Here is a 14,041-nt window from a genome sequence, read left to right on the forward strand (position 1 = left end):
TCAAAATTCTAAACAAATGAGGAAATATAAAAATTCTATTGATTAGAAAACTCAGTATGGTGTAAATATCAATTCTTCCCATGTAGATATTGATTTGGTACAAATCTTAATTAAAATCCCGGTGGGGTGTTTGTTGGTTGATGTAACTGTTTTGGTGAAAACTGGCAAGCACATTCTAAAATTTATCAGCAAATTTGAAGGGACAGGAAGGACCAAATCAGTCTTGAAGAATAAAGTTGAAGGACTCAACTCTAACAGATATAAAGACATTATACTGACAGGCTAGGTGAAACAGTGTGATTGGCCTGAGGATTAATAAGTAGATCTATGAAACAAAATAGAAAGTCTATAAACAGACTTACTCATATATGGATAGTTGACTTACTGCAAAGGTGGCATTGATACACAGTGAAGGGAAGATGGTCTTTCAACCAGTGGTGCTGGTGGGCATGCAGGAGAGGTTGTATATAAATGTCGTATAAAGGAATCTTGACCCCTTCATCATCAAACCCAAAACAATGGATTCTAGATGAACTGTGCTGTCTGGTGTCGTAGCCACTAGCAATAAATGCCGATTCCAATTCAAATTTACTTAAAATGAATTAATAAGACTAAATGAATGGAAATAATTAAAATTAATAAAAATAAGCTTAAATTAAATGCCCATCTTTTTCAGTCTCGCTGGTCACATTTTAATTGCTGAGCAGCCACCTATTCCATCATTGCAGAAAGTTTACACTGAATAGCACTGTGTCAGGAAGTCACAGTTTTCTGGAGCAAAACAAACAGAAAAAGGAAATACTATATTGAAGTAGGAGGTGTTTCAGAGGAGGATTAACTGCTTAAGATCAGGCAGTGAGTATCCGGGGAAAGAATATTCCAGGCCAAGGAAATAGCAAATGCTAAGTGCTGAGAGCAGTGATCTTAGAAAGCAGCAACAAATCTAGTGTGGTTGGAGTATGGCAAGTGATCCAGCAGTAGTGGGAGAACAAGAGAGAGTCAAGTAAGGCAGGGCCAGGAGGGGCAGTCTCATTACTCTGAATGAGATGAGAAGACATCAGGGAGTTTTAAGCAATGATGGATGCCATCTGAGTGCCTTTGATGGGATCATGATGGCTTCTGCATTGGGAAATGCCCATCTAGGAGCAGAGATACACACACACACACACGCACACACACACACACACACATACATGGATATATATAAGATATAGATCTATATGTATGCGTATATAATGTATGTCCATCTGTATGTCTGTAACAGGAGTAGAGACCTGCCTAGAGACCAGTTCAAGTAGTGCAACAATCCATGCAAGATGGTGGTGGCTTGCACTGGATAATAGCAGTGTGGGCAGGGGAGGGAGGTTCGGCTTTCTCATTGAATACATGTGAGGTGTGAGAACACAAAAGGATACAAAAATAGCACCATATTTTGGCTTAGGTAACTGGAGTAGTTGAATTGCCATTATTTGAGATGTCGTCAGAAAAGGTTTGAAGGGGAGGCGCCTGGGTGGCTCAGTCGGTTAAGCATCCAGCTCTCGATTTCAGCTGAGATCATGATCCCAGGGTTGTGAGATCAAGCCGAGTAGGCTCCTCACTGGGTTCAGCACTGGGCATGAAATCTGCTTAAGATTCTCTTTCTCCCTCTGCCCTTCCAAGAAAGAAAGAGATAGAGAGAAAGGAAAGAAAGAAAAAGAAAGAAAGAAAGAAAGAAAGAAAGAAAGAAAGAAAGAAAGAAAGAAAGAAAGAAAGAAAAGGGAGGGGAGGGGAAGGGAAGGGAAAGGAAGGGAAGAGAAGAAAAGAAAGAAAAGAAAAGAAAAGAAAAGAAAAAAGGAAAGAAAAGGTTTGAGGGGAAAGACCAGCATCTCAGTTTTACAGAGTTTGAGTTTGACATGTCTGTGACACATTCGAAGGAGATACTGAGAAGGCAGTTGAACATAGGAGCAAAAGTTCCTTTGTATTAACGTGTAATTCTAAAAACTGAAGGATAGTAGTAAAACCATGACAACAGATATTTAGGGAAATTAGAAAATTAGAGTGGATCTCCAGAGATTTTTCATATAACACAACCAAGTGGCTTCCATTCGCTTTCACAACCATTGAGGAAGTTGCCTGTTTCAGTCTGTTTGAGCGGCTGCAGCAAGATAAGCACAGACTGGGTAGCTTACAAACAATAGAAATTTATTCCTTACAGTTTTAGAGGCTGGGGAGCCCAAGATCATGACTCCAGCGTCGTCCAGTGAGGGCCTCCTCTGAGCCACAGACTTCCTGTATCCTCATGTGTTGGGAGAGGCTCTGTGGGGTCTCTTTTATGAGGACTAATCCCATTCATGAGGCCTCCACCCTCATGACCTAATCACCTCCCCAAAGCACCCCCTATTAATACCATTGATTATCTTGGAGGTTAGGTGATTCAACATATGAATGGGGGGCACAAACATTCAGAGCATAGCACTGCCCCACATAGCAAAGCAACCTCAGACAGCTGATGATTCCCACGTTTGTCCCCTCCTCAGAATTCCCCCTTCCACACAGTACAGATTCCCAGGCAGTGCCTTGAGTCAGGAGATTCGGACAAAATGGTTGGGGTGAGACAACAGGATCAATATTTTACAAATCTTCCCGGTTGGTTCTTAAGTGTACCCAGCTCGGAGAATTGCTGTTTTGGGCTGGTGGTTCTCCACCTTTACGAAATAGATTGCTCTCTTATGTGAGAACTAAACATCATAAGTTTGAAAATACTTCACAGAGAGGAAAGGAAGACTTTGCAAATGAAAAATAGGAATTCAGATGTCAAGTAACTTTTTGATGTTTCCTGTTTGTCCAGCTTGGGTTGTGAGTGAGATTAACAATCTATCAGTGCAACCCTATCAATCCTGTCTTCCCACAAATGCGTCCTGAAGTAGTCACATGCACGTGCTTTAAAAAATTTGGATTTTATAACTCAGATACCTCTAGGTTGATAGATATCTCTACTATTTAAAACTTTAAGAAACATAGTAGACACACACCACAGACCACACACACACACACACACACGGTTCTCGTGATCCGTGATAGCTATGTTCTGCAAAGCAACCGCAGACACCGAATTAGCAAATATTGGACCATTGCTCCTAGGAAGAATGCAGTAAGATTAGGTTCCTGTGAACCTCCGGTCACACCGTTCGCTAACCAATCAATACATAACCTCGTTTGACTTGTGTTTTGGGTTGAAGATACCTTATTCAGTACACACTGTTAATTCATCAACATTGAGTTCCAACCACCAGCACAATAACTCCCACCTCAGTGAAACGTATTCTAGTGCGTCTGTTTCCTTGTGAGGCATATCACAGCCTCCTTGTGCTTGGGATGCTAGACAGCACTTCAACACCACCCTTGGAGGCCATTTTAAGCAGTGAAATCATCAAGAAGAAGCACAGAAATGGAAAAAATATGGCACTGAAGAGACCACAAATAAGATACTTGTCACAGTATGAGAGCTGAAACAAGGAGAGAGAGTGTGGCCTGGTTCAGTTTTAGCTGTATATGTGTCTACTGAGCAACTCAAGCTTTTTGCTACTTTGTGCATGTCTGCAGATGTCCAAGAGCACCTTGATTTGGGGGGTACAAATAAATTGTAGTGAGTAGACGATTCACAAGTAATGAGGACCTGCAAATAATGAGTATTGAGTATATACACATACACACGTAGGGTATCTTTCTGTGGAAGAATTACAAAATTTATAGGCCATGTGAACTTATATTATCTAAATGATAAGGCAATTATCAATTTCATTTTATTGAAGGAATTATTCCATTTCTATTAAATCAACATTTACCTCGTCATACTACTTTACCAGTTATGTGCCTTAGTTTAGTCTATGAAGTCTCATGTTAACTCTGTAACAACTCTAAGAGACATGAAGGAAATATGTACATACACAGAGAGAGGTGAAAGGTGCTTCGGCAAAATTATCAGCAAGTATTGGTGCAAGAGAGGACATTCACAACATTTAAAGCCATTTGAAAAGCAAGCCATTGAGGGCAGAAACACACAGATAATCCAGTTAGGAAACAGCAAGTGTCTTCAGAGGCCCTAGAATATTGAAATACATTCACACTAAAGTGACAATCCCAGAATGTAACAACCCAGTGAAGAATAATGTTACAGCCTGAAACATTTCCTATTGATCTGGTTTTGCAAATGAGGAGAGCAGGGAGGCAGGGTGAGGCAGGCTAAAGAATCATTAGGGAGAGATCAGGGACTAAAGCCTCTTTTCTCCCAGCCTGACCATTTTCCACTAGAAAAGGCTATGTTCTATCAATGTCTCATTGCTTGTAGCCAATAACATATTCTCTAGTTATATAAATCAGGTATAATAATTATAAAAACAAGACAGGATGCTGAATCAGTAACTTGCAAATGTGTAACTTTAAAAAAATCCAGTTATGAGTCTAGAATTGGTGTCAAACAAATGATTCCACATGGATTTAAATACCTTTAAGCGTAGGGGCGCCTGGGTGGCACAGCGGTTAAGCGTCTGCCTTCGGCACAGGGCGTGATCCCGGTGTTATGGGATCAAGCCCCACATCAGGCTTCCTCTGCTATGAGCCTGCTTCTTCCTCTCCCACTCCCCCTGCTTGTGTTCCCTCTCTCGCTGGCTGTCTCTATCTCTGTCAAATAAATAAATAAAATCTTTAAAAAAATAAAAATAAAAAAATAAATACCTTTAAGCGTTACAAGCTAAAAACTACAAAGGAAAGCTTCTTTTTAATGGATAATTTCCCAAACTCTGTTAAGGATGGAAAATTCTTTCTAAACAGAGTATTGTAAATAGAACTTAAAAATAAGTAGTCAGGATAACATGAAACCCAGTGGCTGTGCCTGTAGAAATGTACACGGCTTTTTTCTTCTACACTAAATCCCACTGCTTGTTCTATAATGGAATGGTTTTATGTTCAAGATGTTTCTCATCATCACAATCGCATTGTCAGGGCAGTTGTTTCAGTGGGGAGCGATTGATGAGTGCTAGAACTTTGGCTCTCAGACTTTGGTGAAAATGCTAACTCCCTGGCTTAAACTCACTGTCCCTCTGCACTGCCACCAAGATGCCTGGGTTGAGTTTTGCTGGAGGCCCAAGGCCTGGGTCTCTGCTTTCTGACCAAGCTCTCCGTGTGCTTCTGAGACAGGAGCTCCTGAGACCATCCCCTGGGAAGGCTGGAGGGTATGAGACTTATAACAACAAATTAGTTTTACCTTAGGGATTTCAACAATAAGGCCTTCTTGATAGCTCTGAGAGTTAATGACTAAGGGTCATTGTTCAGATGCAGCCTTGTTTACATCAAGCTTTGCTCCAGAATGCTGCCTGTTCTTCCCTCTCATCTCCCAGGCTTTCCCGAACACAGCACTTCCTACTTGACCTCCCAGCTTTTACTCACATCCATCACCCTCCTCTGTTAATCCTGAAGGAACAGGAGCTCTGCAACTATGTTGCTTAAACAGCATGTTTTTTCTTTACCCTGTTATCATGCTAAAAATTAGCAGCCGGTGGAAGATAAATCAAGTTCTTAATTACTCAGGTGCTTTACATACAATCTATATATTAGAAATCTCTTCAGGGAGAAACACCACTAGACCCAAACTGCCTTTCAATTTTGAGTGTATTTATTAAATTTTGTAGGTTTTTCTGCCCATTGCAGCTGTCTTTCCCGACTCATGTCCCTGTGCCTTTACTGCAACAACTAACCCTCTTTGCATTTGGGTAAAGGACAGTTTTCAAAAAAATAAAATCACTCTTACACAGATATAAAAATAAAAACTAAAAAACACATTTTAAAGATTTTGTCTAACACATTATTAGTGAGGAAGCTGGTAAGATGTTACAACCAGTTCAAAGGAGAATCCAAGCAACAGACATATCTGTACATCAGTGATGTTGAAATTAATGTGCAAACAAAGAGGGACTGGCTTCTTCCGTAGTGGGTAGTGGAGGAGGGGAGTCCATCAAACCTCTACCGGGTGGAATTTGCTGATGTATGGACAATAGTTTCATGTTGTGAAGAAACAATGCCTTGCTTGCTAAGCAAATAAGTGAGATAGATAGATAGATAATAGATGATAGATAGATAGATAGATAGATAATAGATAAATCTGGAAGCCTGTGTTAAAGGATCATTTTATATAAATATGTCTTGAAAGTTAGAGATAGTGACTTTCTCTGGAGAGATTAGAAGGTTTATCTCCCCCAGATGCATTTACCTACATTCTAAAAGTGAAGAAAACCTATGGACTGGTGCCCTCCTCAGAGATCTGTTGCATACCAGAGCCAGAATTCCTTTCTCAGTCTGTGAAGGGGAGAGAAGATGTGCCAGCCATCCCCTCTAACCAATAAGTCTCATAATTTGGGGGTTTCCTGTCTCTCTTTTTTTAAAGATTTTATTTATTAGAGATAGAGTGTGCGTAAGTGGTGGGGAGGGGGAGAGAGAGAGAGAGAACCAGGCTCCCTGCTGAGCAGGGAGCCCAACAAGGGGCTCCATGCTGAAGGCAGATGCTTAACCAACTGAGCCACCAGGCGCCTCGGGGGTGTCCTCTCTGGTGGTACAACCCCAGCATGCACAGGTGCAACTGGCACTTCTGTATTGGCCCCTGGGAAACTGGGCCATAGAGAACAGATGCTGCTAGGATTTTCTGTGAGCAAATGGTCCCTGATGCAGGGACTCCCATGTCTGTTAGCATAGCTCTCAGTCATCCATCTGTCTACAGCTAGATCTGTCTGTATAGATATAGACAAATGGATGTAATTCAGATAGGAGGCAAGATAGTTGGTTAACTTGCAAGTAGGATAACATCTCATACCCTTCATAGTTTCAGACTTATTAATTTGCAAAACCGTTTATAATTTACAAAGTTCTAAAACAGCTAAAAGGCACTGAAAGTCTCACAGCACTGTAGAATTCAGGGGATCAATACTCAGTCTGGACGACACATTGTTTTTATTCATTCATTTATTCCCTCATTTCTTTAATGTCTTCTGCATGTTGTGCCAAGCCCCGTGCTGTGTGCTACACAATGTGGGTAGCAAATCAGAAACGATCACTCTTCTCCTAGAGCCTACGCACTAGTGAGAAGACCCGCAGAATAAATCACAAAATACTGAATTACAAATTTTAAGAAAGTCTGTGTCCTTTACAGTTGCAATTTCTAAACATCAGGTAATGCAATCATGTCTGAAAAAGCAGAAAAGAGGCCCTGGGTTAACAATTTTGAGAGATTCCCCTATTAGCAAAGCACATGAGATCTGGAGCATGGCTGCTGGGCACTCATTTCCAGTGTTCATAACCTGTTGTGATGATTCCGTTGTCTCTGCTTTGCCCTGGAAATCTAGATTATCTCACAAATGCAGCATCTGTTTAACTTCATATTTTGTAGCACTTTTTATTAGGAAATGAAATCACTTACAGAAACTACCATAATACTGAGATTTTAGGAGTTCAAAAGGAAAAACATTTCTAAGTGCTATCCTTTAAGGGTTGTCAGGACAGGCCTTGGATTAAATTTACCACACCTTAAAAGAGCTTTAGAATCAGGTGTTAATTGTGACCCAGTGGATTCTAACTACTAGGGAAGGCCCTCTCAGTGTGACCCGAAAGGCAAAGGGACAAAGGCCTCAAGCAGGTGTATTGTCCTGCTCCTTCGGCTGCTATTCAGCCAGAGTGGAGCTTCCTCATGCAGGCCATTGATTTACCACAAGGAAAGAAGAATGTTCTGTTGAACAATAAAAGCAGAGTCCAGTGGAAGTGAGGCTAACAGATTCTCCTGGTTAATAATCCTAAACTTGAATACCCAGCATTGAATTGGCTAACATCAGAGAATTTCAGACCTACCATATCGTCTCCTATGTTCTGCCACTTTATTTTCCGAAATTTGGAAATGGAGGCTCAGATTTTACCTGACTTCCCTTAAGCTCACATTCCACTCCGAATCTGCAACTCAAATATCCTGATGGTCTCTATACCATATCACTGTCTGGCCATCCATAACTAATGCCATTAGCTTACATATCATGTCCTCTTGAAGGAAATGAATTTACCAGTAAAGCTCTACGGTGAGCCGAAATGCAAGACAGCAATAAAAGTAACAGCTATTGTTTCCAAAAAAAAAAATAAAATAACGATGTGCACATGGAAGGCAGTAAGGCTGTCAAAGTTGTCTCCTGTCTTATTTAGCAGACCTCTCTATTCGAAATTCTGGTGACCTGGAGAGGGGTGGGAGTGAAATTTCTTATCTCGCTTTGATTGCCGACCCCTATGAATGTGTTAGCTAAAAAGAGGGGAGGAAATTCTCCCTCCTGTTTTCCTCCAATTTGGAATAGTCATCTGTAATACAGAAGAGTTATGTGACTTAACAGCGTATATATAGCAGGGTTTTGACAACTTCCAATCTGTTTCTTACCTATTAAATCAGAGGCCTTTTGATTAATCTGTTCACGCGCCTGCATCTATCACAGTAAATATAATGTGAAGTCAATTTCTGGGGAAGTTGAAGGCTAGATACAATAGGCCTGTCTTCTGTTACAAGCATTGTAGGATTTTTATTTCATTTAATAATTTTGGTAATCATTCTGGTGGTAATGTTTACAGACATTCAGGTGTCAATGGCGATTACTCTAGTAAGTACTCAGACGGACTTTATTTTTTGTGTTAGTTGAGTTGCTGCTGTTCTGTCAGATGTGTTCAGCTCAAGGGAGTAACTTCCTGTGGCCCTGCATAACGATGCACATCACACAATACCAAAATGAATATTTAAAATTCGATTTAAAAAGAAATTGATGTGCACTCATAATTAAATGTTGTCTGAAGAGAGATATATAGGCCAAAAAAATTGGACTTTCCTTTTGCTGGTAACAGGAATGATTAAGAGTTAGAAAAGTCATTGCTTACATTATGTAATTTAAAATATTTTAGAAATTCAGAGATACACCTTTTTTTCACGTTGTAACATCTCTGAATTCAGGGTGTGTCAGTAATCAACAGTGCTTTATAATAGGCCACTTTTTTTCTTTTCTGAAATAAAATAAAATCATGATGTATCTTTAAAAAGTAGAATATTGAATTCGATGAAATGAAACATGTCACAAATTTTAATAATGTGTTTTCTTAAAATTTTTCACCATAAACATCTTCTGGTTAAATTATCTACAACAATAAACTAAAATCACTGCAAATGCATGGCAATCATATAAACTTCAGGGGAAAGAATCACTTTACTATAATTTAAAAATTTTAAGAATCCATTTGTGTTGATTCTACCTCTCAGAGAGGTTTGATGACTAGAGAAATTTGACTCAGATAAAAGGTGATTTTGATTTTCTTTATTTATTTTAACTTTTGCAGACTAGTGATGGTCTCCTCTCTTTCTTCCCCATTTCTGCATACAAGAAACTGCGTGGACCGTCATACAGCACAACGGCTCTGACTTAACAAGAGTCCGAAACACTAACCCAGAGAACCCGTACGCTGGGTTTTTCGAGTATGTGGCCAGCGTGGAGCAGCTCCAGGCCACAATTAACCTTGCGGAGCACTGTGAGCAGGAGCTTACCTACTACTGCAAGAAGTCACGACTTGTCAATAAGCAAGGTAAGGAAACTGAGGCAGCCGTCCCGCTGTGCGCATTGAGCCGTGCACTTGACCTCACCAGCTCCCACGGATTTTGATGATGCCAGGGCGGTGGCATATAGCCACTGAGAGTGTATGCCCCCTGTACACTTAGCAAACATGTCACAGTCTAGAAGTCACAGCAATGCTTTTGCCCGAAGAAAAGAACAAGGTTAATTTACTCTGAGCTTTGTTCAAAGCCTTGATTGCCTTCGGAGTCTCTACCTGGGCTTCATCAGAAAACTCTACAGAAAAGGGCTTCATTCTGGTCCTCAATGAATGAATGCTCAGTGTTTGTCCCTTATAAAGGGCAGGTGACATATTTGGTTTGTTCTATCATGCAAAAGAGCTAATGAAAATATGACTGACTTTTCTGAAAGTGACTATTCTGTGGGACTCTTTTTCATGGATTGTTGGCAGTTAGCCTCTGGGTAAAATTGTAAATTAGAATAGGCTGCCGGAAACAGTTTATTCAGCAGTTTAAGTAGGAATCAGAAAACCTCTTTTAACTCTTTCTTTTATTCTACTTCTAATAGCTCTTAAATTCTGTTTTTGGTTTTGTTTTCCCTTTAGGACATCTCATTATGTGACAATATCTTGGGTCCCACGGGTTCTGCCTTAGTGACTCTCTTGAATTGTTGCAGGAGCTTTCCAGCTGGCCTCCTGTAGGCATCTCTCCGTACCTTCTCCCCATCCAGTATGCACTCTGAAATATTAGTCTTTATGACAGGAATTAACCTCTAAGAAACACTGCTTCATGACATTTTTCTGCTTACGAAACTCCAGTACCTTCCTCTTCGCTGTCTGTCTGTCCAAAGCAGACTCTTCTATCTGGATATCAGAAGTGCATATTCTGGACCCACCCTGCTTCTGGCAATTTCATGCCACTCCCCAACACACTGTTTTCTAGCAGCAATATCAAGGTATATTTTTCTTTGAAATTAGAGAAGATTCTAAGACATCTGCACAATAAAGCCACTTGGTGAATGTTTATCCCTATTTGTTATCTTAAGAGAGGTCTGGATAGCATGACAAGAATTTTAAAAGACATGCATTGCATATGTGGAGATCCTATGTCGTGTGGATCAAGCAGAAAGATTTTGAACTTTTGAGATGACATTTGAACCTGTTGTCCTAGTTAAGCACCTCTTCTCCTTACTCCCCACCATGCAGTACAACCAGATGATTCTCTCCCTTTTGCCTGGCCTCATACCCCCTCCTCCTGCTTTTCTTCCTCTTTCTTCCATTTCAGAAGGTCCTCATTTGGCCTTTTACCCCCACCAACCCTTCCCATCTTGCTGGTCTCCCTTCGAATCTTATCCCCCTGGAACCTCGATCCCATTTTTGAATGGCCATCAGATAGTTATAGAGCAAAGAGCATAGGCTTTAAAAGCAGGGAGAGATGTAAGCTCAAATTCCAGGGCTCTCATTAAGTAGAGAGCTTGGAGAGATGAGTCTTTATCAGCCTTGCTTTCTCTTCCAGGACACAGGGCCAGTAATGGGGTGTGGCGGTGACTAGATGGCATAACACAATACATATAAAGTGCCTGAAGTGAGCTGTTCTCTTCCCAGCTCTCTGGTGCATCATGGTTACAGTTAACACAGCAGTTTAGTATGCAACTGATTGTTCAATTGTTCATTGTTGCTAAATATTGATCTTGGAATCTAAAAACATAGGTAAACAAATTTGGAATTGTATTCTAAGAAGAATGAGAATCGTAATTATAGAAGGATAAATGAATGGGATGCAACAAAATGAATGGAATTGCTTAACTAGAAAAGAAAGACAAAAGGGAAGACAAACATCAAAGTCACAAATGAGCCAAACTCTGAAAGAACCAGAAAACAAAATCCTCACAGGGTTAGTGAGCAAGCACCACACAAAGAGGGCAATATGGAGTGTGAAGGAACCCCTACCTTCATGGCCAGTGGTGCCCATATATCTTTTGATAAGACTCCCCAGGTGTTTCAGCCAGGCTTGAGAGCCACTAGTAAAGAAAATAACTTTTAGAAAAGGCCATTGAACAAGGGATGATGGTAATTGTTAAATACACAGATTTTACTCAGGTCCATCACGCTAGAATTCACGTAGAATGAACTTGAGTTGGAAAAGAGAACAATTTGAATTTTGAGTTCACAATAAGAAATACATGGAGAAGAACAGGAAGGAGGTGTCAGACAAGTTTAATTTAAGTTTCAGATCTTGAAGATACTGAAGTTTTAAGTAATAATGGTACCATTATTGTGGATGAATAAGGTGGGATGTGTATGTAAATATATTTTCAGCAAGCTGTGGAGCCGTGACGCAGCCCCTTGAAAAGATGGCCAGTGTGGATATTCAAGTCATTTGGGATTTTAACTACAGGAAGTGGGATGTCTGACCATGATCACCGATATTTTATAATTTTAATTTTTTAAAAAGATTTTATTTATTTATTTGAGAGACAGCACAAGCAGGGGGGAGCGGCAGGCAGAGAGAGAGAGGGAGAAGCAGGCTCCCCATTGAGCAGGGAGCCCGATGCGGGGCTCGATCTCAGAGCCCTGGGATCATGACCTGAGCTGAAGGCAGAGGCTTAACTGACTGAGCCACCCAGGCGCCACTTATAATTTTAATTTTTAACTTAAAAAATTTCTCATGATTTTCTTCATTCTTTCTTATACTTATATAAATTCTTTAGGACACTTCAGAAAGTCTTAAAGGGAACCGAATGTACTTGGTACCTTTAAAACAGTCAGTGCTTTCTACTTTACAGGGAAGATTGGAAATTTAAAGGTGACAGTATTATCCAACATTTAGGAATGATTTATTTTCTTTTTAATCTATGAACACATAATGTTTTAAGCAATATATTGAAAAAGATATATTTAATGTTTCAAGGTGGTTTCACCTTCTGTTGATGAGTTAATCCTGCAATTAAAAAAAAAAGATGAAAAATCTTGATTTTAATATCTTTGTCCACACACAAACTTCTAATTAAGTCGAGTTTTTTAGAATGACATAGGCTGGTACGTATAATAACATTGGGAGAAAGGTTGTTGGCGTTAGTAGAGGTTTGATCTAACAGTGGGTTGTTAGAAGCATTGGCATTCTTAGGTAAGGGAGAAATTAGTACAAGTCCCAGATTTTCAGTAGGGCTCATGGCAATAATTTACAAGTTTTGAAAGTCAACAGAAAAATGATCTGAGTGATTTGATGTCACTCTTCTCATGCCCTGATTCTCAAATGACTATGATTTTTCCTCTCTACCTATTGTTTTTTTCGAAGACAGATGGCCTGCATTCCTCACCTGAATGTTCTGTCTATTCTATGCTCTAGTTCTTTGGCATCATGTTCAGTCGTAACTCTGAGAAGGAGCTGGAAGCTGAACATTCATCATAGAAAGAAATGCGTTTGGCTAAGGGAAATTTTGTTTTTGAGTGTAGTGTTTGCTTCAGGCATAAAGATCTTTCAGTGTTATTTCTGTAGTCTCCAAATAAATAGCCAAGCCATTAAATGGAAGAAAAAATACATACTTCTAAATAGATCTTAAATCATAACAAGGGAGTGCCATACCATGCCTGATGTTTAATAAACAGCTAATATGTTTTTAGCCAATAAACACATTGGGATAAATCACTGACTTTCCATAACATTCCATAATGTTTTAATGGGCATTTCATGATCAAATCAAGTTTGTTCCTGATATGTTAATTATTATGGCTTATATTTTGATGTCTTCTTGTTTCAAAAAATTATTTTTAAAGAAATTACATATGTGAACTGCTCTCAAAACATTTTTAAGTACCATGCCTGAACTAAATAGTAACTGTTGATTTCTTTCCTACTTAAAGAAAAATACATTGACCATTTAAGCTTAAATAATAAAATATTTTTTTAAAAGCTTTCTTAAGGCAATGCCATCAGTAGCCATGTTTGGAATATCACTGCATGAAATCAGTCTTTCTCTTCCTCCTCTTACTCTTTTGAATGATTTAGGAAGGAGGGGAATGTCCTGGGCTGGAAGGCTATGGGGTATAGAGCAGATGTCACATTTCTCACATTTGTCTTTCAGATGGAAGCCCTCTGAGTTGGTGGGTTGGAAGAACCAATGAAACACAAACATACTGGGGAGGTTCTTTGCCTGATCCTCAAAAATGTACTTGTGGTTTAGAAGGGAACTGCATTGATTCTCAGTATTACTGCAACTGTGATGCTGACCGGAATGAATGGTGATTTCCATATGATTTTCTTATGCAAAATAAAGTTTATTTTTAAAAATGACTCGCTCGGAACATATAGTGTAGGGAGGCAGATACTGAACAAATTAGTACAGTGAAGAAATTAGATAAAGGTGTGTTTTGATGAAATCTGTTACAATCAATCTGAATCCTAAATGTTAAGACCAATATTTTTTTATTTGAA

General features: G+C 39.6%; 1 protein-coding gene across 1 annotated transcript in view; it reads left to right on the forward strand.

The window, feature by feature from the left end:
• Nucleotides 1-14,041, forward strand: part of CNTNAP4 (contactin associated protein family member 4) — a 261,201-nt gene that overhangs the window by 189,615 nt on the left and 57,545 nt on the right. The window contains exons 13-14 of the mRNA XM_034638501.1: nucleotides 9,424-9,621; nucleotides 13,692-13,848. Coding sequence (XP_034494392.1) covers nucleotides 9,424-9,621; nucleotides 13,692-13,848 — 355 coding nt within the window. The remainder of the gene's footprint in view (nucleotides 1-9,423; nucleotides 9,622-13,691; nucleotides 13,849-14,041) is intronic.

Source organism: Ailuropoda melanoleuca, chromosome 12, assembly GCF_002007445.2.
Source record: "Ailuropoda melanoleuca isolate Jingjing chromosome 12, ASM200744v2, whole genome shotgun sequence".
Classification (NCBI taxonomy): Eukaryota; Metazoa; Chordata; class Mammalia; order Carnivora; family Ursidae; genus Ailuropoda; species Ailuropoda melanoleuca.